The sequence below is a fragment of the Kogia breviceps genome, chromosome 1, assembly GCF_026419965.1.
Source record: "Kogia breviceps isolate mKogBre1 chromosome 1, mKogBre1 haplotype 1, whole genome shotgun sequence".
Taxonomy (NCBI): domain Eukaryota; kingdom Metazoa; phylum Chordata; class Mammalia; order Artiodactyla; family Physeteridae; genus Kogia; species Kogia breviceps.
In genome coordinates this window covers 169,417,060-169,443,105 of record NC_081310.1, presented here as the reverse complement: position 1 = coordinate 169,443,105, position 26,046 = coordinate 169,417,060, and the positions used below count along the sequence as shown (strand labels likewise).

The 26,046-nt window shown below is 54.7% G+C and overlaps 1 protein-coding gene across 2 annotated transcripts in view; it reads left to right on the top strand.

Annotated features, from left to right (window-relative positions):
• KCNQ4 (potassium voltage-gated channel subfamily Q member 4) overlaps window positions 1-26,046 on the top strand; it is a 55,643-nt gene that overhangs the window by 5,492 nt on the left and 24,105 nt on the right. For both annotated transcript variants that reach the window (XM_059042424.2, XM_059042423.2), the window contains exon 2: window positions 25,757-25,847. In XM_059042424.2, the coding sequence (XP_058898407.1) occupies window positions 25,757-25,847 (91 nt within the window). The remainder of the gene's footprint in view (window positions 1-25,756; window positions 25,848-26,046) is intronic.

Genomic DNA, 26,046 nt, shown 5'->3' with positions numbered 1-26,046 from the left:
AGGCCCTGCCCCCAGGGGAGGCTGTGCAGGGAACTTCCCCAGACTTGGAGAAGCCAGCTGGAGGTTTTCTCATCCCCCTTCCTGCCCTGCACCCATGTGGGTCTTTGGCCAGGGCCGACCCGCTGTGGGCTAAGGGGCCCAGTGGGAAGTTCTGAGTGTCTGACCTGTAGGCAGCCCCTTTGTTAAAGACCCCTGTATGGGATTTGTGGGGCTGAGGTGGAGGAAGAAGGGCTACTTTTCATTTCTCCAGAGGCTGCCCTGCAGGGGGTTAAGAGCATGGGATCTGAGTCTGACAGATTTGGGCTCATTTCTGGTTCCACCCTTAGCAGTTATGTGTCCTTGGGCAAGTTACTTAACCTCTCTGAGCTTCCATTTTCTCATCTGAAAAATAGGACTAATAATACCTGCCTCTGGAATTGTCAGGGCCAAGTGAGTTAAAGCACCTGACACCATGCTGGGCACAAATAGTAGCCGTTATCATATCACCGTTATTATTATATCGTTATTATCATCATTGCGCTCCTTCCTGGGGAGAGGTTTGCCGGATGTCCTTGTCAGCACGGTGAGTGGGTCTGGGTGTACCTGGCAGTGAGCAGGAGCTGCGTTCGCCTGGGTTACGGGGTGAGCGGCTCTGCACAGGGAGCCTGAGGACGCATTTCTGTGGACATCTGAGGAGCACCTAGGAGGCGCCGTGCCCTGCCTCTTCCCGGCATTCTCTCACTTAACCCTCACAGCCATTACATCAGGTGGGCACTATTATTTCACGCTTGAGGAAAGTGGGGCTGCTGAGGGGACATCACCCACTTGCCCAAGGTCACACAGCGAGTGTAATGGTGGCACCGGGACATCAACCTGGGTGCCTAGGATCTCACTGACTGTTCCTTCCTTCACTTGATAAACAGAGTTAAAGAGCATCAACTCTGTACCAGGTCTTGGGAGGCAGAGGGAGAGACAGACCACGCCTGCGCCCCGCCCGGGAGTGCTGGGGTAGGGGATGGGGGTGGAGGTGAGGGTTGCCCAGTGAGGAGGCTGTAGAGGCTGCCTGGACCACTGGACTCTCCTGCCTCCTCTCCCAGGGACTCGCAGAGACGGAGTAGGTGTGAGCATGTCTGTGTGTGTACAGGGAGGAGGGCGTATGTGGGGGTGTCGCTGTACGGCTGAGATGTGGTCCTCGTTATCAAACTCTGCAGCTAGTCTGGCCCCAGGCAGGTGGAAGTGAAGCCGTGGTGTCCAGGGGGACAGCCAGGGACTCCTGGGAGGGGAGGGCCATCCCCCACTCTCTCCTGAACATGTCGTTCTGGGGAATAGGGACAGGGAATCCCAAAGGAGACTTAGAGGTCTCAGTCCCAATACTTACTGGGAAGGTGCCCACCCCTACTCTAGCCCAATCCCTGAGCCTCACTATCCCCCTCTGTAAAATGGGGCTGAGCAGGAAAGTGGATCCTAACGGCTGCCTGGCACAGAGGGACTCTGGATGTATGGAAGGAGCCGCTGTCTCAGACCTTGAGTTCTGTAGGGTGGGGGTAGGGGTGGGGTGCAGGGTGGCGGCAGTTCTTCTCCAGCACCTTCTTCCTGAGCTCCTCAGAGGACTGGGCAGCACTTAGAGGGGCACCAGGAAGGCTGCCTGCCCCCAGCGGGGACTCTGAGGGGCCGGGGAGAGGGTGCTGGTCACACTTCTGGGGCCTCCCGTAAAGCACTCCCCCCAGGACTCTAGGCTTTCTGGGCAACTTGTCCCTAGGGCAGGATCTGCGTGCCCTGGGGGTTGGCACCTGGGGAGGTGAGACTGGGAGGGGCAGCCCCAGGCAGCAGACTAATTGGGCAGTGCCTGAGGGAGGGAGGCAAGGGAGCAGGGAGCTCAGCGATTCCTTCCTCTCAAAGATTTGGGGAACAGTGGGTGGAGCGGGGTCTCCAGCCCAGGGGCCCTCCGCAATCCCTGCAGGGAAATCTGGAGAATGCTTTCTCCTGAGACTCCTCAGACATCTAGGCCAGGCAGGTGGGACAGGGGGAGAGCAGCTTGCTGGAGATAAATGGGCCCACTAAAGCAGGCGAGATAGAGGTCAGACAGGAGGAAGGACTGACTGCCCCAAACCAGGAGGTAGAGTGAGATTCCCTGGGGTACTTTTTCCAAAACTTGGGAACCCATGTCTAGCTGGCCTGGACAAGACTTACTCTGCTCATTGTGCCTATCAAGCAGGGGGGCACCCAACCCTCCCAGTGTGATGGAAGGAGAGTGGATGGAGCTGCTCCCTTTGAGCCCCTCTGTTGGTGGGGGGGTGGAGGTGGGGTCAGATCAGGCACCCTTTCGCTTTTTGTGTGTGTTGGGGGGGTGGTCATCTCCTCCATCCTTGCTTCCCTGCCACTCCACCCTGGGAGCCTCGGGCCCGTCCAGCTCACCGCCTTTGGGTTTATTTTTTGCCGGGCTCGGCTGTCCCCTTGGAGGAGAGGGTTAGGGAGAGAGGAGGGGAGAAGGAACAGCTTTGTCAGCACAGTCCTGGCACCTCTGCTCCTGCCCTCCTTGGCCTGGCTGCCCCCCTCTTCTGGAGGGACCAGTCCCTGGGGACAATGGGGACCCAGACCCCTGTGGGACCTCCTCCCCTGGGGCAGGACCAGTAGGTCTGGACTAGGTCTTTCTCCCCTCACCCTTCCTCCGTTCGTCCTGCCACAGAGCATCAGAGGCGGAAGGGCCTCCGAGCTCAAGCAGATTCATGGCTTCGTTTCCCACGTGGGGAAACTGAGGCCAAGAGGAAGGACACAGCACACCTGGGGCCTTCTCCACCTCCTTTCCGTGATAGATGAGAGTGGTGCTGGAGCCGCAGAGAACCGAGGAAAGCTACCTTCCATTCTGCCCTCTACTCTGAGGGAGGGGGGCAGCCCCTGATTTCATTCACTCATCTAATCTTCTGGCCTCTGGGGACAGGTACCAGTCTGGTGGGAGAGACCCAGGATGGGGGCGGGGGGGGGGGGAACATGTGACCCAAGCCATCCTCCATGGCCTTTATCTTCCTTTTTGTCGAAAAGTAAATTAGCCCCATGTTACAGATAGGGAGATTAAGGCCCAAAGTCAACAAAGCTAAGTTGTAGAGACAGGATTTGAACCCAGACTGTGGCTCCTGGGCTGCTGCTAGGCTGCCTTCTGAGGGGGCCCGTCCTTGCTTACACACACCCTTCCCTTGACTCTCCTCAGCCCACCTCTGGCTCTTCCCTGGGTTCTGTCAGCAGCTCTGCCCCCTCCTTCTCCCCTTGAATGTTGGGTCTCCTGGGGACTCTGTCCTGGGCCCTCCTCTCCATGCACAGTTTCCATGTGTGTGCACATACTCCTGTGACTTTGGGGGGTCACCTCTGTGATGGCAGCCTCCCCCTCTGCAGCTTCATCCCTGAGCTTCCTGTGGACGCCTCGCCTCCTCGTCCCCTGGGCACCTCAAACTCAGCATCTGTCTCCAAACGTATCCACCTCCCCGCAACAGTGACTCCTCCACCGGCAGTGCCCAAGTCAGGAACCCCTCTCTCGAGCATCCTTTGCTCCTCGCCTAAGAAACAACCTAGAGCGTCCCCAGGTGTGCTTTTAATACTCCAGATGCTTTTCCTTCCACCCCACAGTCCGTCCCCTCTCCCGCCCACCCCATCATCTAGAGAACTCATATTTATCCTTCAGATCCCAGTTGGAGCACAACCTCTTCTCGTAATCGCTCCCTGCGCTCCCCACCCCTGGCTTGACTGGGGGCCCTTCGGAGCCCCCTGATCTCTACTCACCCTCCCTTGTGTATTCTGCGCTCTTCTGTATGGTGGGGTTGAGCACAGTGCGTGGTTGGTAATTAGTGAACGTTTGCTGAGTCAGGGAATGAAGGTGACTTTGAGGCTAGTTGTTAGGATGAGAAGGGTTTTGCCGACTAGAGAGAGAAGTGGAAAAAGGACCCCTGGGTCCTCTGGGTGCAGGCAGTGAGCTGGAAGCCCTTGTGATTTTTGTCCTGAGCGCGCTCCACGTGGAGGCCACAGCTAGAGCAAAGGCTTTGAGGCAGGACTCCGTTCTTCTACTCTCTTTGCCCCAGGATCTGCAGAGTCTGGTGTGTCCAGAGGGTCTGGCTACAGAGGTGGGCTTTAACCTGTGGACGATGGGGAGCCATAGGCAGCGTCAGGACAGGGACGCGCCGCTGGCTGGGAGCCTGGGCTTGATTGATCTTGTCTCAGAACTAGTGCTCTGCGAACTCTAGACCACTTAGCTCTCCAGGTGCCACTGTGTGGCAGCACTATTCATGTTCCCATTTTGTAGACTGGAAACTGAGGCTCAGAAAGGGGAAATAACGTACAACAAATGACACAACTTGTCCGTGGTGGAGTCAGGATTCTAACCCATGTCTATGTGACTCCCAAGCCAAAGCTCCAAAATGGTTCTCACACGCGTCAGCAGACCCGGGCTTTTTTCAGTGGCCTAAGGCAAAACTGAGAGAAATAAGGACAACGTGGTGACTTTTTCACAAAGCTCAATTTATTTCATTTAAAGGACTGTCTTTTAGTCTGAGATTATGTCCTTTCTTTTATGAAATGATGGGCCTGGGAATTTTTTTTAAATGTCCTTACTTGGCGAAATAAAAAGCTGACACCTCATGCAGTCCCTAAATTGTTTTTGAAAATTTTACCGGTGCGTGAAATGCCCGAGTCTGGGTGCCATCCTGCCTTCTCCCTCCTGAGCTCCGGGGCCAGAGGTGGGATGAAAGGATTAGAGGGCTGGGGCGGCCATCAGTCACCCCCGTCTATTCCTCCTGGGCCTCAGGGCCTGCCCGCCCTGGAGTGCAGTGAGGACCAGCCCAGGGCTCTTGCCAAGATTGTTCTTGGGGCCGGGGTTGGGGGGTAGGTCACCCAGAATCAGGGCTTACCCTGCAGTTAAAGGAACATTGAACCAGATGTCAGCAGGCCGGGGTTTGGCTCCCGCCTCTGTTTCTTAAAGGTTGTGTAACCCCAGGCAGGTGACTCAACCTCTCTGAGGCTCCAGTTTCCATTCATGCAGCTTGACAATTATCATCTCCACCTGCCCATCTCCCAGGGCCGCTGCCTGCATCAAGTGCTTCATGAACTACAAAGTGATTTGAAGAGAAGAGGGCCCGTTGTGCTTTTACTCTCCCTGCTCCCCAGCACATACTCCCTCTTCTCTTGGGTCCTGGACCCCTCATCTCGCCCTGGCCTGCACTGGTTTCAGCCCTGAGGAAGGGATATTGTGGGGAGGGTGGTTGGTATACAGGTCCTGTAAGAGCATATTGGCCAGACTGGCATTTGCTTTCCTCAGGAGCCCCCTGCACAGCGGTCGGGGCTCTGTGGCCCCCTTACTGGAGGCTCAGAAGCCCAAGAGTTCTAACGGTTTTCACATAGTAATGAGTTTCCTAGTCTAACCTATATGGGGTATGGGGCAAGATCTGGGGTATTTTCTTTTTTTTTTTTTTTTTTTTTTTTTTTGCGGTATGCGGGCCTCTCACTGTTGTGGCCTCTCCCGTTGCGGAGCACAGGCTCCGGACGCGCAGGCCTAGCGGCCATGGCTCACGGACTTAGTTGCTCCGCGGCATGTGGGATCTTCCCGGACCAGGGCATGAACCCGTGTCTCCTGCATCGGCAGGCGGATTCTCAACCACTGCGCCACCAGGGAAGCCCTAGGGTATTTTCCACAGGCTACTTCATCTAATCCTTCTCAGAGCCCTAGGAGGTAGGCACTGTCATTAACCCCCTTGTACAGAAGAGGACACTGAAGTTTAAACGGTCAGCATATGCCCTGTCATGCAGCCACTAAGCGGTGAATGTCCAGGAGGATGGAAGTGAAAATCCTGAGTGTGCAGGGATTCTGTGGAGTGAGCGAGTGGGAGCAGGTTTGCCGGGCCCCTGTGGGCGGGCTGGCATGGGGGGCACTTGTAGTGTACGTGCGGGGAGTGGGTTAGGGTGGGAAAGCAAGAGACACCTTCCTGCTGTGTGGCTTTGGGCAGTCACCTCCCTCTCGGAGGCTCAGCGTCCCCCGCTGCTATGGCTCTATAATAATAAAGACAATAACAGCCGATGCTTGTGGAGTGCCTGCTGTAAGCCAGATGCTGCTCTTGAGGACCTGCCCTTTTTCTCTCACTTTTTCCTCAACAACCAGAGGACGTAGCTACTACCGTTATGCCCATTTTTCAGATGAGGAGGCTGAGGCACAGAGAGGTTGAGTAATTTGCCTGGGTGTAGGTAGTAGGGCCAGGATTCAAACCCCAGAAGTCCAGCTCTGGAGGCTGTCATCTTTTCCACCATATTGTGCCTAACTGGCCGTGATGGGCCTGCCTGCTGGGAGGCTGCTGTGAGGACCAGCTGAGCCTTAAAGTTCAGGTCCTGTCTCCACCCCAGTTCTACACGGAGGACTCATTCCTTCTTTCTTCCTCTCTCATTTGGGAATCCTTGACTGGCAGTCCCTGGGGGCCGGGGCCTATCCCACGTGCAGGGGACAGAGCAATGAATCAGACCCTCCTGTGCTCCCCGGGGGAAGATGCACCAGGAGGCTGGCAGCTGTCTGGGTGGAGTCCCGTGGGGGCCGGCCCAGTCCCAAACTGGCGGTGGCTGGGAAGGCTTCCCAGAGGAAGAGGTTTCAGTTGAGACCTGAAACGTGAGTAGGAGGAGCAGGAGTCAACCAGGCAAACAGGAGGAGGGAATAGCATTCCAGGCAGAGGGACTAGCATGCGCGGAGCCCAGAGGTGGGTCTGAACATGACATTTGCCAAGAACTGAAAGACGGCAGGAGAGTGGGAACCTAGACGGGGCAGGAGGTGTGCAGAGAAGGGGCTGGAACGTGAGTAAGTCCAGGCTGAGAACTTCAGGCTGAGGAGCTGTGGCTTCCTGGGGGAGGCTTGAGTTCAGGAAGGAGCTGAGGACGGGAGTGCCATGGGCAGATTGGTATTTTAGAAACACCTCTCTGGGTCCGGCAAGGAGGATGGTTGGGGGAAGGCTCTAGCAGGGTGCCCTGGGGATGCCAGCCGTTTGGCCTCTTTTTCCCTCTGCCTTCCCCTCATGGCCCAGCCCCCTGAGCGTCTCCTCTGGAGCTGCCCACTAACCCTGCCAGGGCCTGGCCAGACCTGGCCTGAAGCCCTTGGAGTTTGCCTGTATGGAAAGTTCAGCTGCTTATGCAAAGCCTGGCTTGGGGGAAGGTGTGTGTGAATGAGCTGAGGGAGGCCTTGGAGGCAGAGGGGGTGGGTGCAGGCCCTGAGGCTACCTGCAAAGGGGGTCTGGGGTCTAAGGGGGGTCCCCAGAACAGTGACCTTAGAGCAGCCCCATGAAAGCACGGGGTTAGGCCCAGTTGATGGCGGCGTGCCCTGGGGAGGGGGCAGAGCCCAGGAGGCCCAGCCTGCCAAGCTCCTTGCTCCCTCCCTGTCTGCCAGCTCAATAGGGTGTGGAAATCACGGATCCCACCCAGCACCCTCACTCTACTGATGGGGAAACTGAGGCCCAGAACAGGGCATAGACCAAACTTAGGTCAGTGGCAGAGCCTAGGCTCAGCCCAAGAGTCTCAGTTGTCCCCAACAACAGTAAATAACAGTGAAAACCTCTCTGCAGAGCTGGCCTGGGCTCAGGTCCCCTCTGTGTTGTCTTGGGTATGTCTCTTCACATCCCTGAGCCTCAGCCTCTGGGTCCAAAATGCTGCCTCACACTGGGAAGAACATCGCCTCTCCCACTTGAGGCTCTAAGGCATTCCTGGCCCATTGTGGGGCTTAATTAATGTTTACTCAATGAATCCCATTGAATTCTCATACCGCTGGAGGAAGATATTTATTACACTATTTTATACTGAGGCTCAGAAAGGAGAAATGACTTGCCCAAGGGCATTCAGCTGAGAAGTGGCTGATATGGGAGTGGAGCCCAGGTGTCTGGGCACCTGTCTAGGACCCCTGATGGACACAACTCCTATTTTGAGCTCTCAATGAAAAGCAGCTGGTGTCCCAAGCAAGATCCATCAGTTGGTTGTGCTTGGGCCAGGCTGCAGCTGCTGGCCCGTGGGGAAGGGGACCTTTCCACTTGCCGTCCTGCATTGAGGTGTTTTTCTCTTGGCCTGGCTGGCTGGGGAGAGGAGCTGGTCATGGGATGACCAACAGGGCACCTGCCAGCCCCTCCCATGATGGAGTCTGGCCATCTAATGCCCTGCACATGACAAGCATGGTGTGGGCATTGGGCTGGAGAAAGGGATTTGCACTTTCCTAATCTGGGGGCTGCAGCCCTCCTCTGTCTTGGCCAGGGACGTGGGAGAGGATTGTCCCTGCCCCCGTGCCCAGTGGCCCCAGCTCAGATCCCTGGCACATACCCAGCTACTCTGCTTGGGGCCTTCCCTTGCCCTGTTCATGCTTCTGCCACCCTCCACCTCCTCACTGATTTAGGCAGAGTTGGGACTTATGGGGGCAAATGCTGGGGCATTTGTGGCTGGTGGAGATGCAGTGCCATGCAGGATTTGGGGCTGAAGGATAGGGGCAATGTCAGGGAGGTTTGGGGCCCATGTTGGGGCAGAGTTAGGGGGAAGACCTCATAGGGGTACAGAGCTGGAGTGTTTGGGGCTAATCCTGGGCCACCCCTTCCTGGAAAAATTTGGCTACAAGTCAGGGAGGCAAATGTGTGGGCTATGCCCCCCCTCGCTGGGCAGTAAACACAGCCGTCGCCCAGGAGACGGGCCCAAACATCTCAGCCCCCCACGGTTATTTATACCAGGACTCCCTCTCCTTCTTGGGCCTGGTCTGGCCTCTCAATCCACTCCTGAGCTGAGTGTCCTGAGTGGAGGGTCCAGCCCCCATCAAGGCAGGAGGCCCCAGCAGCAGGCCTGCTTAAACCCCACTAGGGACTGGGCACTCACCGCCTCCCAATGGCATGTCCATTGGAGGCACTGGGTCTTACTGATCAGAAATGTGCCCATGGAGGCCAGGGCCTGGCCAGGAAGCGGGAGCCCTGAGATCGAGCCCTGGATTTACTCTAAACTGCTGCATGACTGTGGTCCTTGTAACCTCAGCTTCCCCATTGTTCAGTAGGAGGGAAGAGTCCTGACTGGTGCTTTGCAAGCTTTTAAGCAGTAGATCTGGTTCTTTAAATGAAATGTGACACAGGAGCACAGGAGTGACACAGTATATAAAATACATTAAAGCAGGGCTGCTTTAGGTGAGTCAAAGGTGGGGTTCCAGAATTCTGCCCACTCATTTTATGGCCCTGCATACCACCAACCTGGAGCCTGTGCACGGCCCTCCTTATTCTAGAACACCTTCCAGGGGACCCTGGAGTTCCCACTCCAGGGCTTGCACAGACCTCTTTGCTGGTTCGCCATGCCAAGGGCCACTGTTGTGTGAGTGCTTCTAGGCCCAAGGGCAGCTGTTTGCAGCCAATGTAGATGGGGGCAGGCTGGGGGCAGCCACAGGAATGTATCCAAGGCCCCCTCTGGTGAGGGATGATCCCAGTGTGGGAAGAGAAGAGGGCATACCATGAGCCAGGGACTGGAGGGTAGCAGGGGCTGGCTGTCCCCTCCCTGCCAGATTCCAACATGGGACTCCAAGGGATCCAAGATTTAAATTCAGGTCCAGCCTTCCAGATCGTTATGAAGCTATATGTGTCAGGAAGGATAGATCATATTTTATTTAACAGCTTGTTAGCTTGATTTAAACTTTTAAATATTCAGACTTATAGTGTGTGTGTCTCCATTTGTACTCGTTCCCGGCCCCACCAGAGTTCGAGGTAGGCTTGCATTGGCCACCCACCTCTATAGCAACCCCAAGATGCCCTTGCTGAGAACTCTTGGGCTTCAGAGGACAGTGGGACATTATTCCTGACTCACTGATGCTTAAGGCCCTGGAGACCTGGGCCTTCTTGTTGCCTCCCAGATACTGTCTGAGCATGTACTGGCCAGTCTGCGGGATCTGGAGGAGTCAGAACTGGCCTTTGCCCTTGATGGATGGATCCTAATGAGCTGGTTGGGGGTGGGGAGTGGACAGAGGTAGGAACTATCTCAGCACAAAGAGGTCCTGGGGTGCCCAGAGGGGGCCAGGAATCCCAACCAGGGGCTGGGGGAGCACTTCTCCTCAAAGCAGATCAGGGATTCTTGGGGAGGAAGGGGGAACATCCCAAGGAGAGGAGAGAGCACAAAAGTCACCAGGGTGGAAATAGACAAAGTATGGAGGGGTGGAGTGTGGCTGATGCCTAGTGTGTGCACAGCCTCAAGATCTGGGCTGAGGACCTCAGGTTGTGAACCATGAGAAGCCACTGTAGGATTGTAAATGGGGGAGGGGTGCACAGACTGCAAGGTAAGTGGACTGGGGGTGAGGATGAGGATGGTGCTGGAATCGGTGGTCAGTGAAGAGGTGCTGGAGGGAGGAGGAATGGGGTAAGTGCTTGACTGGACAGGAGTGGGGGGCTAGGAAGAAAGAGTTGATCTCAACTTTGCCTTCTGGAACCTCTTTGCTATGTCCTCCTTCGCTCTGTCTTGGTTCCTGCCTCTGTCTCCCACCATTCTGCTGCCCTGGGTCTCCATGCTGGGGAGAGGAGTTCCTCTTCCCAAACCCCCCTCCCCAAATAGGTGGGGAGTGTGAGGCCACTGTATAAGCTGTATAAGAGGGGACCTGCTCATTCATTCATTCACTCAACAAATATTTATCAATAATCTGCTCTCGTACTGAGCCCTGTTTTAGGTGTAGGAGAGATAGTGGTGAACAAGATAGATTAGTCACTGCATTCATGGAGCTTACATTATGGGGGGCCAGGGGCCCAGAAACTGTATCTTTCCCTGGTGTCCACCCTCTGGCCCATACCCCTGGATACCCGGGAGCAGGGACTCTCTCCATTACCCACTCGTTCATCCCAGCTGCCCTGGTATCAGCACCCATCTTCCGAACATTGAGGAAGGGGGTCCAGTGCTCAGGGTCCCAACCCCAGGGACCACCCATCTCCTTAAGACGAGCCTGGGCCTGGGGGCAGGACCTGGGCTCAGGCCCTAGTCCTTTTCATTTCCATGTGACTTTGAGCCCCTTACAAGAACCTTCCTGGCCTCAGTTTCTTTATCTGTCAAGTGGGGCTTTGGGGAGGCCCTGAGGAAGTGAGGTGAGGGAGAGACCTGTCAACTCCAGTATTCCCCATTGATGGACAGTTCCTTTGGCTGTGGGTGGAGGTGGAGGTGTGCCCAGGGCTCAATATCATCGTCAATATCAACCCAAGATAATAATAGCTACTATCTATTGTGTTCACTGTGGCCAGCCTCATGCATCTTCTCATTTAATTTATTCCCCACAACCAGCTCTGTGTGGTCGCTGTATCTTCCCTCCCCATTTGCCAGATGAGGAAACTGAGTCTCAGTAAGGTGAAATGACTTGAGTTCACATGCGAACCTACCTGACTCTGGGAGCCCTTAAGGACTGTGCAATGAGGGTGCTGCCTGGCACCTGCCCCTCCTGGGCACTCAGCCTCGAGAGTAGTAACCCAGCCCTAGTGCCTCCCCCCACCCCCCTCGGGGGCTGGCACCACCCCGAGTCTGGGCACTGGGTCCTACAACACTGGCCAGGGCAGTACCAGGGGCCGGATCAGGCCAGGACCCGATTTAGGGTCCTTGGCACCTCTGGGTCCTGGGGCGCTCAGTCCCCAGCACGCAGCGTTGGTGGGTGGGCGAGCCGCGGGCAGCCGGGGTGTCGCGCCCCCATCTCCGCCCCCGTCCTCGGGGACGCGGCGGCACCTTCACACTTTCCGCTTGGCCCGCTGCTCGCCTTTCAGGCCGCCGCGTTTTCAATTGTTAATTTGGAAACGGAAAAAGAAGCCGGCGGGGCGGGGGAGCCGCAGGGAGGTAACCAGAGCCGCCGCGCCGCCCGAGCCCCTCCCGCGAGCGGTGCCGGGTGTCGGCGACGCTCCGCCCCTCCCAGGGACAGCCCGGGGCCCCGCCCACCACCGCGTCCCTCCCCTTCCAGTATGCCCCTCCCCGTGCTGACAAGGCGGGGTCAGCCCCGAGGACCCCTGAGCGGGAAGGGGCCCCTGAGGGGGAAGGGGCGGAGGCTGTCACTGTGCCGTGGGAGGAGTCCCCCAGGAGCCCTCCTCCCCAGGAATCCCTCCCTCTCCCGAGGAACCCCGCCTGGTGTCCACCTCCTCTGCGTCCCGAAGTGAACCCAAGCCTTTCTGCAACCCCTCAGCTCAGGGTTTATCGGGGCCAGACCCCTGCCTCCAGGCTGCCGCACTAGGGATCATTGGCCTCATTGGACGGAGAAACTGAGTCCCAGAGAGGGACAGCTCCCTTGCTCAAGGTCATGCAGCCAAGGCTGAATACTTGAGCCTGGCAGGGGTCAGGATCGGAGCTGAATTCAAGCCCTGTTCTTTTCGCTCTCAAACGTGGGGGCGTCCGGACCAGAGGTGCAATTTGTCCCCTTCCCCCCACCTCCAGCACTGTTTCTGTGGTTAATGAGCTATTGGAAGTCTTGCTTTGGTCTACCCTGACTCCTCCTTGCTATGATTATTCAATTATAGGGGAGTTTTGGAGGTAGAAGGAGGTTCTCTCTAGACGTTCAACGTACAGGAGTGCTATGCAAATGAAATGTAAAAGACCTTCCACCTGGGAGACTCTAGAAGTCCCTCAGGACTGGCAGCTTCAGGAACTGCCTCATTCATTTCCAATTGGGAAGTCAAAATCATCAGTCCCAGATGGATCAGCAAAAAATGGGGCTCTTGGAGACCCTTACTCAACCCCTTCCTCTCCCTGAGAAGTAAACTGTAACTCAGAGACAGCTTTCCAACCCCTCCTGAGTGATGGCAGAGTCAGGATAGAGAGCCTGTTGATCCAGGTTCCTAGCTGTGTCCACATCCTGTGCCTCCCCGTCTGCTGCCCCCAACCTTGACACCTTTCTCAGAGCCGCGAAGCAGGGCCTTGCCTTTCAAGGGACTCTGAATCAGGCGGAACCTCTCCCCTTAAAGGCCGAGAAAGCTTGCCGGGGGGAGATGTCTGCAGATGTGCTTCCAGCTTCCAGCCTAAGACCCTCCTCACCATCCCTCCACCTTGGCTGTGGAGCAGGCCAAGGTCACTCAGCAAGCCTTTCCCAGCTGTCAGGGCCCATTGGAGCCAGTCTTGATGAATTCAGTCTGGCTGGTCCTGGATTTGGGGTTCCCACGGTGAGCAATGCTCTCAGGGCAGCTGTAACCAACTGCCCCAGGTGTGGCCTGTGAGTTTGCATGCTGCTTTGCTTGTTAGTAGCAAATGCATCCAAACGCTCCTCCCCTATCAATCCCCCTAAACCTCCCACTGGGTGAGATCCTCAATGGCTGAGTCTGCAGGACTCCCAGGCTGTCCTCCCTAGGGGGCCCAGCCCTCCCCAAGCTCCTGTTCCACCCTGTCAGCTCTTGGTGCCCTCTCTGCTCTGGGAGAACCAAGTGGTGGGCACTAAGCTCTTTCCCCTCTTTTGACTCTTCCCTCCCTTCCCCCTTCCTCCTTTGCACAAGTTCTGCTGATTCAGAGGACAGAAGGCTTCTAAGAGGTGACCCTGACCCCTGCCAGGCTCAAGTAGCTGGAGGCCTGGGTAATCCTCAAACCCAGTGCCACCCTGACACATACAGTGAGAAGGGCAGGAGCGGGCCCCATTCTGCCGCCAGGATGAAGGAATTTTCAAGGTGGGGATGAGGGACAGGTGCCCGGGTCCTTCTACAGAAAGAGGAGAAATCAAAAAACATTACCTTAGGAATAGGGAAATCTGGGTGTCCGTCCCAGCTCTGCCATTGATCTCCTGTATCATCACAGGTAGGTCATGCCCCTCTCTGGGACTCAGTTTCCCAACTATAAAGAGAGGGTTCATTGACCCTAAGGGATCTTTCAGTGCCAAAATATAGTCAGTATCTGCTCACCTCTTGCCACGTCTATTCCTGTCGTACAAGTCACCATCACCTGTCGCTTGGATTAACCATTAGCGTCTCAACTCAAGACCGGGTGAATGCCATTGCTTTCCCCATCCCCTCTCTGTGCCATAGTCTGTTCTCCACTCAACCTCCTGTGTGATCTTCTGCAAACATAAGTCAGATCGTGTTACTTTCTGCTCAAAACTCCCCATCTCACTTGGACTAAAAGCCCAAATCTTCACGCTAGCCAGTAGATGCTCTGCTTCCCACCTCCTTCCACTGCCTGCGACTCTCCCACTTCCTCACTCCGCTCTGGGAGCATGCCTTTCTTGATGGTTCTGGAACACACCAGGCACCCTCTGGCTCAGGTCTCAGGCACCTCTCTCAGACCTCATTTCCCCTGCCCAAATGTCACTTCCTCGATGCTGCTTTCCCTGACCACCCTCTATAGAATAGCTCCCAACTCCCATACCAATGTTCTTTGTCCCCTATTCCTGCGTTATTTTTCTCCATCGTCATCTGACATTTTGAACATTGTCTTATTTATTTATTATCCATCTTCCCCCATGAGAACGTAAGCTCCACGAAGGCAGGGACGTTGTCAGTGTTTGTGCCTGGCTCACGGTGAGCGCTCAGCAAATACGTACTTACTGGATGAGTGAGTGAATGCTCTGTGGCTCTGGACTGTGGGGTTCCTGGGTGTTGCTGCCCGCCCCAGTTCCCTCATAATCCCGTCTGCTGCGGGGAGGGTTGAGGTGTGGAGCTGGGAGCGGCCAGCAGGCTGTGGGCACCCTGGGTACCAGTAACCAGTCAGAGGTCCAGTGCTGGGTCATCCCCTCTTTCAGGAAACTTTTACCCAGCTCCCATCCTGAGTTGGGAACAGGGCCTTCCAGGTGAAAAGGACAGGACCTCAACGAGCTCTCCGTCTGGGGGAGGAGGCTGGTACTCAGACAGTGCTGTGCTTTTCACGTGTTGAGGCAAATGCCGTGATGGAGGTGAGTGTAGAGCTGGAGATGGGGGATTAGGGATTAAGGGAGCATAGAGTGTGGGGGCTCCCACCTAACCCAGCCGGATTGGAGGAGGGGCAGAAACAGCATGAGCAAAGGTGAGGAGCAAAAAACAGCAAAAAAACTCTGTTGGCTTTTTGGTGGGGGGGAACAGAGCTGTGACAATGGAGTATTGTGTGCCAGGTGGGGTACTGAGTGGTGGAGAGTCAGGTGGCAGGGTGAGTAAGGGCCTGCCTTGCAACCATGCTTAAGGTGCTTGGGCCTGAGCCTGCAAGTCGGTGGATTTCACACATTAAACACACACAAAAAAGCAGCAAAACTCTTTGTTCAAAAGAAATCTTATGCCAAGCTCAGCATGTAAAACTGAGTCACCCAAATCCACACAAGCTGCTCAGGTAGAACCAGGGGAAGGTTTCCATTGGCCATCTTGTTTAAGTTTCCAAAATTCAGGTTGCCTGAATTCCACCCCTTAGTTTGCTTTCACTTTGCTGGCCTCATGCTTGGGAGGCCATGCTCCCTGTTTATTTGAGGAGTCAGCGCTGCCTGGCCAGCCCTGAACAGATGGATAGCCCCTGCTCCCTCCTCATTGCCACCCTTGACATGTTGCTCAGCCCACTTACCTGGTGCACCAGGTAGTCTAGCTGGCATGGCAGAGGGAAGCAGCAAGAACACGCAGGAGGGTTTGGACCTGGTTCAGGTGGGAGAGGATGAGGCTGTGACTCATAAAGCACCTTGTCGAGAAGACACCACCTTCCATACCATACTGGGACCAAGACCATTCACACTGGCTCAAGAAAAATTGGCATGTGGAGGTGGAGAACACCTACCGGAAGGAGAGGGCAGAATTTGTAGAGGCTTCATAGCAGGAAGCACATCTGGGCTTCGTGGAGTCGAGAGGGGGAGATGAGATTCTGGAGCGACAGTCTCATCTCCACTTCTCTCTGCACCTCCGCCAACGTGCTTCTATGGTTCTTTTTTTTTTTCCTAAGTCATACGCAATCTTTTATTCTTTTTATTTCATTCATTCATGTATTATTTCTTAAAAAAATTTTTTTTAACTTAAAAAATTGTTTTATTTATTTTTGGCCGTGTTGGGTCCTCGTTGCTACGTGCAGGCTTTCTCTAGTTGCGGTGAGCGGGGGCTCCTCTTCGTTGCGGTGCGGGGGCTTCTCATTGTGGTGGCTTCTCTTGTTGCGGAGCACGGGCTCTAGGCGCGAGGGCTTCAGTAGTTGTGGCTCGCGGGCTCCAGAGCATAGGCTCAGTAGTTGTGCCGCGTGGGCTTAGTTGCTCTGTGGACTGTGAGATCTTCCCAGACCAGGGCTCGAACCCGTGTCCCCTACACTGGCAGGCAGATTCTTAACCACTGTGCCACCAGGGAAGCCCTAAAAATTTTGTTGTTTTTGTTGTTGTTGTTGTTGATTTTATTTTTTGGCAGTACGCGGGCCTCTTACTGTTGTGGCCTCTCCCGTTGCTGAGCACAGGCTCCGGACGCGCAGGCTCAGCGGCCATGGCTCACAGGCCCAGCCGCTCCGCGGCATGTGGGATCTTCCCGGACCGGGGCACGAACCCGTGTCCCCCGTATCGGCAGACAGACTCTCAACCACTGCGCCACCAGGGAAGCCCTAGCCCTACAAATTTTTAGTGGAATCTAGTTGATTTGCAATGTTGTGTTAGTTTCAGGTATACAGCAAAAGGAATCAGTTATACATCTACAGATATCCACTCTTTTTTAGATTCTTTCCCTATATAGGCCATTACAGAATATTGAGTAGTCCTCTATGGTAGGCCTTAATTCCATCTGATTGGCTCAGCCCAACCTATGCGGGGGGGTGGGGGGGCTTTCTTGGGTCAGCGTCTGTCTCCCAGCAGCCAGGAGAGGGGCACGGAGCCACTTGGTACCACATGGGGTTGGCCCTTCCAGGGCTGTGCTGGCTGTCAGGGCCATCTCCAGGGCTGCCCCATGTCCTGTGCGCCCTGTACAATGCAAAGGGCTGGGCTAAGAGGGTGAGTGGTGCCGAATCCAGCCTGTGCTTGAGGGTGGATCAGCCCAGAGCAAGGGTTACCTGGTTCTAATGGGGTCATTTGGAAGGGTCAATTTCTATCATTTTTCATGCTAAAGGGAATGCCTTTTCTAATTGGTCCTCCAAGAGGGCGCATTTTTTTCATAGTTTGTACTATGTACTGGCAGCTGCTGTCCCTCCAGGGACATCCTCAAAGAATCTGGAACTGAGCTGAAGGCCCGCCCTTTCCCTCTGACCCACAGCTGGAGAGTTGTAAGGCTAAAGGGACTTTAACCGTCGCTGAGTTGTCCCCTACCTTCATGTTGCAGATGGGGAAACTGGGGCTCCACTGAGACCTCACCCCTAGCCCTGAGCCCCAGCGCAGGCCTCTGGCCCAGAGAAACGGCGGCCACGGCAGCAGCCCTGGTGCGGGGCCCTGGGTCACGTGCTTTTGCTCCCTTTGCCATATTTAGAATCGCTGGATCAGGGGAAACTTCTCGTCCCAGCCCCTGAGGATTCTTGGAAAGAGCCTCGCTCTGAGGCCTGGCTGACTGCCCCTACCCTTTATCCCCCTGCAAGAGAAAGTTCTAGCCCTTTCTCTCCAGAGGAGCCTGGGACCCTCTGGACCACACTGCACTTCTGTCAGGAAGTGCCTCTCAGGTCTAGTTGAAGTTCCTTTGTCAGTATCAGCTCAGGTTTGGGGTTTAAGAAGCCCTTTTCTGCTGGAAGGTGGTGGGGGCCATGGCCTCTGCCCTCCAGGAACCTTGGCTGAATGGGGACAGACTGGCCCCAGGGTTCCATAGCCAAGGGAAGATAGAACCTTGCATTTGGGGTCTTGGTCTGGGAGGCAAGGAAAGGGTCACACACTCCCAAGGCCAGATGCAGAAATGAGAGAGTCGGCTGGTGGCCAGGCGGGGCAGACCCTGGCAGGGCTCAGTGTGGGAGGAGGGACACTGGAGAGAAAGAAGGAAGGAAGGAAGGAGACCCAGTGTGAAAGAAGGGGCAGGGCCTGGAACTGCATTTACCTTGTCCTTGTGGGGATCGGGGAGGTCCCCTCATCCCACACAGGCTCCTTCCTCCCTCAGAATCATCAAGCTTTACAAACCAAAAAAAGCCCAGCCCAACCCAAGCCAAACCAAAAATTTGTGTGTGGAGCACCTGCAATGTTCTAGGTCTTTTCTCCCATCCTCCCCTATGGGGATAACGGTCCTGTGTTCCCATTGGACCCCTCTCCAGGGCCTGGTCAGCTCACTATCCCATTCTCCACGCCTGCGGTTTCAAACCTCTTCTACCTCTTCAGACCCCCACCCACTCTGCTCCCTACTGAAAAGTAGATCTGGCTTCCTCTTCCCAGAGAAAGTCGAGTCCCCTGATGGAGGCTCTCTAGGCTTCTCCCATCTGTCCCCCAATCTCCTCTCCCACCTGGTATCTCCCGCTCCCCGCCTGTCACCATGGAAACTGCCAGGGTCCTTTCTGCTCAGCACCAGCCCTTCCCCTGCTCTGGATCCCAGCCTCCCAGCTGCCCTGGGGACTTCACTCCATTGATCACTCCGTGTCTCTCTCACACCTTCAAAGTCTCCCTCTCTCCTGGCTCCTTCCACTCTGGCTCTCTCACCTTAAAACAACAACCACAACCACAAAAAGAACCATGGCTTATTCCCCATGCTCCGTATCCTTCTCCAGCTACCGATCTCGGCCTCTACACTTTAAACTTCTTTAAATAGTTATACCTTCACTCACTGTCTCCACTTCCTCACTGGCCCTCTCCCTTTCTCATCCCATCTAGACCTGCTCCAGCCCTCCCCTCCCTCTGGGGCTGGCCTTGCCAAGGTACCCAGTGACCAATGTGTCACCAAATCCAGTGGACATCTTTCAGGCCTTAACTTGCTTGACCTCTTGGCAGCATTTGACACTGTCGTCCACACTCCCTCCTTGAAACACTTTCTTCTCCTGGCCTGGCACCTCTCTCTTCTGGTTTCTATCCCATCTCACTGGCTGCTCCTTCCCAGTCTGGGTAGAGGGTCTCTCCACCCTCTGCACCTCTGGGGTCCCATTGGTTCCTCCTCTAAATTTGCCTCATGCTCTCTGGACTGGCTCAGCCGCACCTATGGCCTCAGTCACCACCTCTCCTTCCATGTCCCCCAGATCCACATTTCTGGCTCAGGTTTCTATCTTCATACCTAGAGTGTTTGCCCAGCCCTCTCCATCTCAACACGTCCAAAACGGAGCTCATCACCCCCACACCCGCTTCTCCACTGGGCTCTCCCATCTCAGTTCAGTCATGGCACCTTCATTCATCTAGTCCCCACACTAGAAATATGAGTTATTCTCTCTCATTGTCCCCATTTCCAATTAACCATCAAGTCCTACTTCCTAACACTTTCTACAGTCCATTCACTTCTCTTTCGTGTTGCCACTGTCATCTCTCATCTGAATTACTGTGGAGCTTCCTACTTGCTTTTCCTGATCAGTCTCTAATCCATGGTCCCCACTGCCCTTGAGTTGTGGTCCTGAAACACATATCAGACCATATCATTCCCTCTGTTAAAACTCTTCAATGGCTCTCCATTGCCTTTAGGTAACGTTCATAAGGTCTGAGGGTGCCTGATCTGGCCATCTCTGGTTTCTCCTCTGCCCCTTCATTTTAGGCCCGCACTTGCCAGAACTACTGGCTACCCTGGGCTGCCTCCAGGCTCCCACATCTCTGTTGCACACACATCCTGCTTCCTCTGCTTGGGGCACCCCACCCCTGTCCTCGTCACCTCCACCTCTTCACTGATCCCTCTACTTTGGCTCTGCTAAAGCCATCTTGGGGCTTCCCCCAACCTCTGGGTGCACTGTTATCACTTCATCCATCATATCACCACTGCGTTACACTTGTTAGTTTCTTGGGGGCCTGTATGATTAATTGCTGGCTTTACAATAAAACTGGCTGAGTGTGGATGGCAGTGAACAATTTCTTTTTAAATTATTATTATTTATTTATTTTTGGCTGTGTTGGGTCTTCATTGCTGCCCACGGGCTTTCTCTAGTTGCGGTGAGTGGGGGCCACTCTTTGTTGTGGTGTGCGGGCGCCTCATTGCGGTGGCTTCTATTGTTGTGGAGCACAGGCTCCAGGCACGCGGGCTTCAGTAGTTGTGGCGTGTGGGCTCAGTAGTTGTGGCTCACGGGCTTAGATGCTCCGCAGCATGTGGGATCTTCCCGGACCAGGGTTCGAACCCGTACCCCCTGCATTGGCAGGCGGGTTCTCAACCACTGTGCCACCAGGGAAGTCCCTGCAATGAACATTTCTTAAGTAAACGTGGCTAAGAGAGGTTAGGCAATAACCTCTTTTCTGCTGCCTAACCCCACCCCACCCCAGCCCTCTTGCCTTCCATATCCCCATCTCTCCAGCCTCCAAGCATCTGTCTCTCCAGGGACATCTCCAAAGAGTCTGGAGCTGAGCTCATGGCTCACCCTTCCCTTCTACTTCACTGCTGGGGAGTCGTAAGGCTGACACTCCCCACCTCATATTGCAGACAGGGAAACTGAGGCCCAGAGAGGCACTATGCCTTGGTGGTCCAGGTGGACTTGGGTTCAGGTCCTGGCCCTATGGCTTTGGACAACCTAGTATACCTTTCTTTCTATCTTTTTTTTTTTTTTCCTTTTAAGTAACAGCTTTATCGAGATACAATTCACATACCATAACCACGTGCCCCTCTTTTAAAGTGCACAATTCAGTGGTTTTTAGTGTATTTACAGAGTTGTACAGCCATCATTGTACACCTCTCGGAGCGTGTTTCCTCCCTGATGGGTCATGGTGACTGTGGTGATGCTGTCATGGAAGTGCTGGGAGGAGGGGTTAGGAATATGCACATGGAGGGTTCCACCAGTGCCTGGCCAACAGGTGGCCTTGGCCAGCAGGACCAGTTATGGGGTCACACAGCGAACCGGGGTGAAGCTGAGGTTGGCATGAGACCCACCTCCCCAGCAGGCTTTTCCTCCTCCCACCCCACCCCCCACCGCCTTCATACACTGTGGCTAGGGTTAGGGTTAGGGTTAGGGTTAGGGTTCCCTGGCAGTAATTTGAGGAAGGCCATGGGGTGGGGCGGGGGTGGGGGGAGGCAATGATTACAGCTGTTTAAAAAGCCTTGAGTTGGGGGCTTCCCTGGTGGCGCAGCAGTTGAGAGTCCGCCTGCCGATGCAGGGGACACGGGTTCGTGCCCCGGTCCGGGAAGATCCCACGTGCCGCGGAGCGGCTGGGCCCGTGAGCCGTGGCCGCTGGGCCTGCGCGTCCGGAGCCTGTGCTCCACAACAGAGAGAGGCCCGCGTACCGCAAAAAAAAAAAAAAAAAAAAAAAAAGCCTTGAGTTGGCTAATAATTGAGTCAGCCACAACCACTCCCATTCACTAACCTAGTGATTCTCAAAGTGTGGTCCCTGGGGGAACAGCATTAGAATCACCAGGAACTTTGTAGAAATGCATACTCTCAGGCCCCGATTCATACTTACTGAATCAAATGCTCTAGGAGTGGGGCCCAGAAATCAGTATTTTAATAAGCCTACCAGGTGATTCTGATGCCCGCTGTAGTTTGACAACCATGGATCCAAGCAAACCATTCACCTATTCATCCCTAATCTCCTTGCTACCTTCCTGAATGAGTGGGATAGTCACAGAATGGGTGAGTGGGGGAGGAAGGCTTGCAGTAGGTCTCACAATAAGCTCTAACCAGGCAGAGCCAGCCAGGCGTCACCCACCCGTCCCAGCTCTGCCTGCTGGGCTGGGCAAGGGAGAACATGGGCCCCAAATTGCAGCCAGGCATGCTGGGCAAAGATGCCCCAGTAAGCGGCTACCAGCCTGGCCTTTCTGCTCGAGTGATTTTAGAGGGCCCAAGCCAGCCAGCTCCTGTGTACCATCTGTACTTTGTAGATGGGGAAACTGAAGCCTCAGAAGGGGCCAGAGACAATCCTTAGACAATCCTTATCTGTTGTATGAATGAAGTCACACGCTGGTTCTGGCCGACATGACCAGATCCCAGCTCAGGGCTCCTCCCTGTCTCCTCCATCCCTAAGCTCCACACATGATCTCTCTCTGCTGTCCCAAGAATGGGTGTCTGTGTGAGGACCTCTCAGGAAGGCCAAGGCAGCTTGGGCCCTAGCTCTGCCATGGATTCACTGAGTGATCTAGAGCAAGTCCGCCCCTCCCTGGGCCCATTTCCTCAACTGGAAGATGGGGTTATTCAGCTGCCTGGAACACAAGATGTTCTCTGACAAACTAAGTATATCTGTTCAACTGTATTGAGCATCTAACCCCCAGCCAGTGTATGAAGGCTGGAGGAGGCGAAGTTCAGGGGTTTTTTAAACAGTGTCTACCAAATAGAGCTGGTCAAGGTTGGAGACTTGCCTTCTCTTTACTTCTCAGGAAGGCTGCTGGGGAGCCCAACGGGTCAGGGATGGATGTGCTTGGAACTTTTGGAGACTGCAGTGGGTACAAACTGGGGGCTTTGGTGACATGATGTTTTGAGGTTTGTTTAAGGTGAATGTCTGCTGTTCATTTACTCAGTCTATGAAAAAATAAATAAAGCAGATTCAGGGCAGAGAGAGAGGGGATGGGTCCATTACTTTGGAGAGGGGGTGGCTGGGGAAGGCCTCTCCAAGGAAGTGATGTTTGAACAGAGATCTGGATGAGTATGGGAGCAATAAATAGGCAGAGGAAACAGCAAAGCAGGTGCAAAGCCTGGAGATGGAAAAACTTTTGATGTGTTCCAGGAATGGCAGGGAGGTGGAATGGCTGGAGCACAATGATGGAGGGGCTGGAGAGAAGCAGATCAAGTTCAAGGGCCGGATGGGACAGGATCTCGCAGGGCCTTGCTGGACATGCTGAGGAATTTGACTGCCGCTCTCTGAGTGCCATAGGAAATCAGAAGAGAGTTCTGTGGAGAGTCCTGGTTTCCAGCTTTGCTTTGTAGGAAAATCACACTGATTGCTTTGAAGAGGGTTCCAGTTGGGCCAGAGTGGAGGCAGGGAGACCAGTCGGGGTGAGATGACGGGGGTTAGTCTCTCCAGGGCTACATTCTGTAGTTAGAGCCAATAGAAATTGCTAAAGGACGGGATGTGGAGGGTGAGGGAAAGGAAGAGTCAAGGGTCACTCTTAGATACTTGGCCTGAGCCCCTGGATGGAAGGTGGTGCCATTCCTGAGATGGAAGAGGAGAGAGATTTTAGGGTAAATTGAGAGTTTGTTTTCGGACACGTTGGATTTGAGAGGCCCCTGGACAACCGAGAAGAGATGTTGAGCAGGCTGTTGACAGGTGAACTGGACTAGGGGAGAGGCTGCCACACCCTCACACCTGCTAAATGGCCAAGGCTTGGGGCGTCCCTGGTGGCATAGTGGTTAAGAATCCGCCTGCCAATGCAGGGGACATGGGTTCGATCCCTGGTCCGGGAAGATCCCACATGCCATGGAGCAACTAAGCCCGTACGCCACAACTACTGAGCCCATATGCCACAACTACTGAAGTCCATGCATCTAGAGCCTATGCTCCGCAACAAGAGAAGCCACTGCAGTGAGGAGCCTGTGCACTGCAATGAAGAGTAGCCCCCGCTCGCCGCAACTAGAGAAAGCCCGCGCACAGCAACAAAGACCCAATGCAGCCAAAAATAAATAAACAAATAAATAAATAAATAAATTTATTTTTAAAAAATGGCCAGGGCTCTTGTGGTAAAGGGGTGGGGACAGAATTTAAAGTTTCCCCCCCCCCGTTTGTATTTTTAAGGAAATGCATTTTAAAATTGATGTTAGTTTGTTATTACCCAAGCAGCCCATGTTTATTCTTTAAAAATACTAAGAAATGAAGATAAGCAAAAAGCAAAACAAAAGCCAAATCATTCTTAATTTTGCCACCCAGAGGTCAGCCCTGCTGACTCTTGGCGTGTGTATTTAAAAAAAAATCTATATTTTAAAAGTTGGAATCACATTGCTTTAAGGTTTCATAATCTGCTTTTTTCACGTAACCTATGGTGAAGTGGACATTTTAGAGATGTGTACTATTGACATAGAAAGAATAGTGGTGAGAAAAAAAATTCTTGAAACACTCAGCAGGAAGCCCCCAACGTGACCCATTTACCTGAGGTTCTGAGGTCAGCTCGCAGTGGGATTGAAGGATTTCTGTCCAGGGCTGGGGTGAAGGCCCATCAAAATTTGGCTGCAGGCCTCCCAGAGGAGGGGGCTGGATGGAATAACCTCAGGAGTACCCTTCCGCCCCTGAGCCCTGTGTCGGTGGTGGTCCCCATTCCCGGTGGATGCGGCACTGGGTTCGCTGCGTTTTCTGTGGTTAATTATTGAACATGAGGAGCTGGTGTTCTCCCCCACCTCTCCCTGTGCCTTACGTCTTTGCTGACTCAGCTCCTGCCTGGAACCGGCACAGGAGGCCTCCTCTTCCTCACTCATTCAACCAAAACCTTTTACTGACATCTACCACCTACATCCTCCCCCCTGGGACATGTGCTGGGCTGCAGCCCTATACCTGCCCTCCACGCAGGCTGGGAGCCCTGTCCAGGGAGGTGTAAGTGGGCCAGGGTGGAGCCACGCCCTTCCCATGTCCCACCCCAACCCCCCGTCAGCCCCCACTTTACGGATGCCGAGACTGGCTCAGAGAAGGTAGGTGACTTTTCCAGGGTCACACACGCAGCAGGACTGGAATTTGAACCCGGGTGTCTCTGACTCGGAGCCCATGTCCCTGCCGCGATGAATTATGAACACAAATAAAGCGCCATAGACAGTGACTTGGGAGGCAAGCACTGAGAGGGGGCGTTCTGAGGGAACAGTGGGATGGGGGCATCCCAGCAGGAGCGTTGGGGCGAGGGGAGCCTGAGCAGCATCTCATCAGGCTCCAATGGTGAGTCATTTCAGGCAGAATGCAGTGTCAGCAGTCCCAGGTGGGGACACTCTGGGAACACTTGGGAGAGGCTGTAGGTCTGTGCGTTTCCGGAGAAGCCCATTCCCTCTGGAGTCTCTTCCAGGAGCAACACACCCATCAAAAGGAGGAGTGCTTCCGGGAGGCCAGCCTCCTTCCCTTTTGCCGCATCTGCAGCCTGTGCCCCACATCCTGTCTTCCCTCACATATTCACATTCTCCCTGAGTCCAGCAGCTTCTCTCCTCACGCCCTTTCCCCTCTTCCCATCCACTGGGGAGTTGGAAACCCTGGCTCTAATCTCACCCCTGTCATGGACCTCCTGGCTGACCTTGGGTGAATCCCTTTCCTCCTCTGGGCCTCAGTTTCCTCATGTGTGCAATTAGGGTTGAGGGAAGTGTCAGATGAGTTGTATTATAAAGTTCCTTCCATTTCTAACCATCTGGTTCTGGGCCACTCAGTAGCTTCCCACTGCCCTCCGGGAAGTTCCAGGCCTCGATGGCATGGCTCCCTGCTGCCTGATTGCCCTCCACACACCCTCTCCCCCTCTGCATGTTCCCTCCCTACCTGTCTTCCGCAATCCCCTTTCCTTCCGTAGCTGTCTCAGTATTTATTTCAATAAGAACCCACGAAGGCAGAGGCAATTGTCCTCATTCTGCAGGTGAAACCATGCTTCTGCCATCTTGGAATTCATAGGGAAGGGGGGATTCCTGGGTCCCTCCCTTGGCCAGCCCTGACAGACCTACCACCCACAGCTCAGTGACCACCTCTGTGAGCAGCAGCTGGATCAAGGGCAATTGAGAGGGCTGTAAGGTATCTGTGAACTCAGCAGCCTCCTGGAGCTCGGGGGCTTCTCCCTTTGGTGTCCAGCACCAAGCCACAGCTCCAGGGAACTCTGATTCTTAGTCCGCTTTCCAGATTATTCTTCCCAAATGAAGCTTCCTCCTCCTCTGACTCTGACTCTGCAGCCCCCTGCCAGAGGCTCCTTGGCTGCCCTGTCCATCCAGCAGTCTAACCCTCTCCTTCATGCTGCTATTGCAGATTTTTGCTGGTCTTCACCTGCCTGGTGCTGTCCGTGCTGTCCACTATCCAGGAGCATCAGGAAATTGCCAACGAGTGTCTCCTTATCTTGGTGAGTGCCGGAGTCTGGGTCTGAGGGAGGCTGTGTTGGGGTAGCACCTCTGGTCTGAGGGTGAAGGTGGAGTGAGGCTTCTCATACCATGGCTCAGAGAGTGGCTTGCTGTGCTGTGTTCTCTGACCTGGTGGCTGCCCCTCTCTGGGCTTCATCCCTTGCTTTATAGAAGGTGTTGGGAGAGCTCCCACCTCTATGC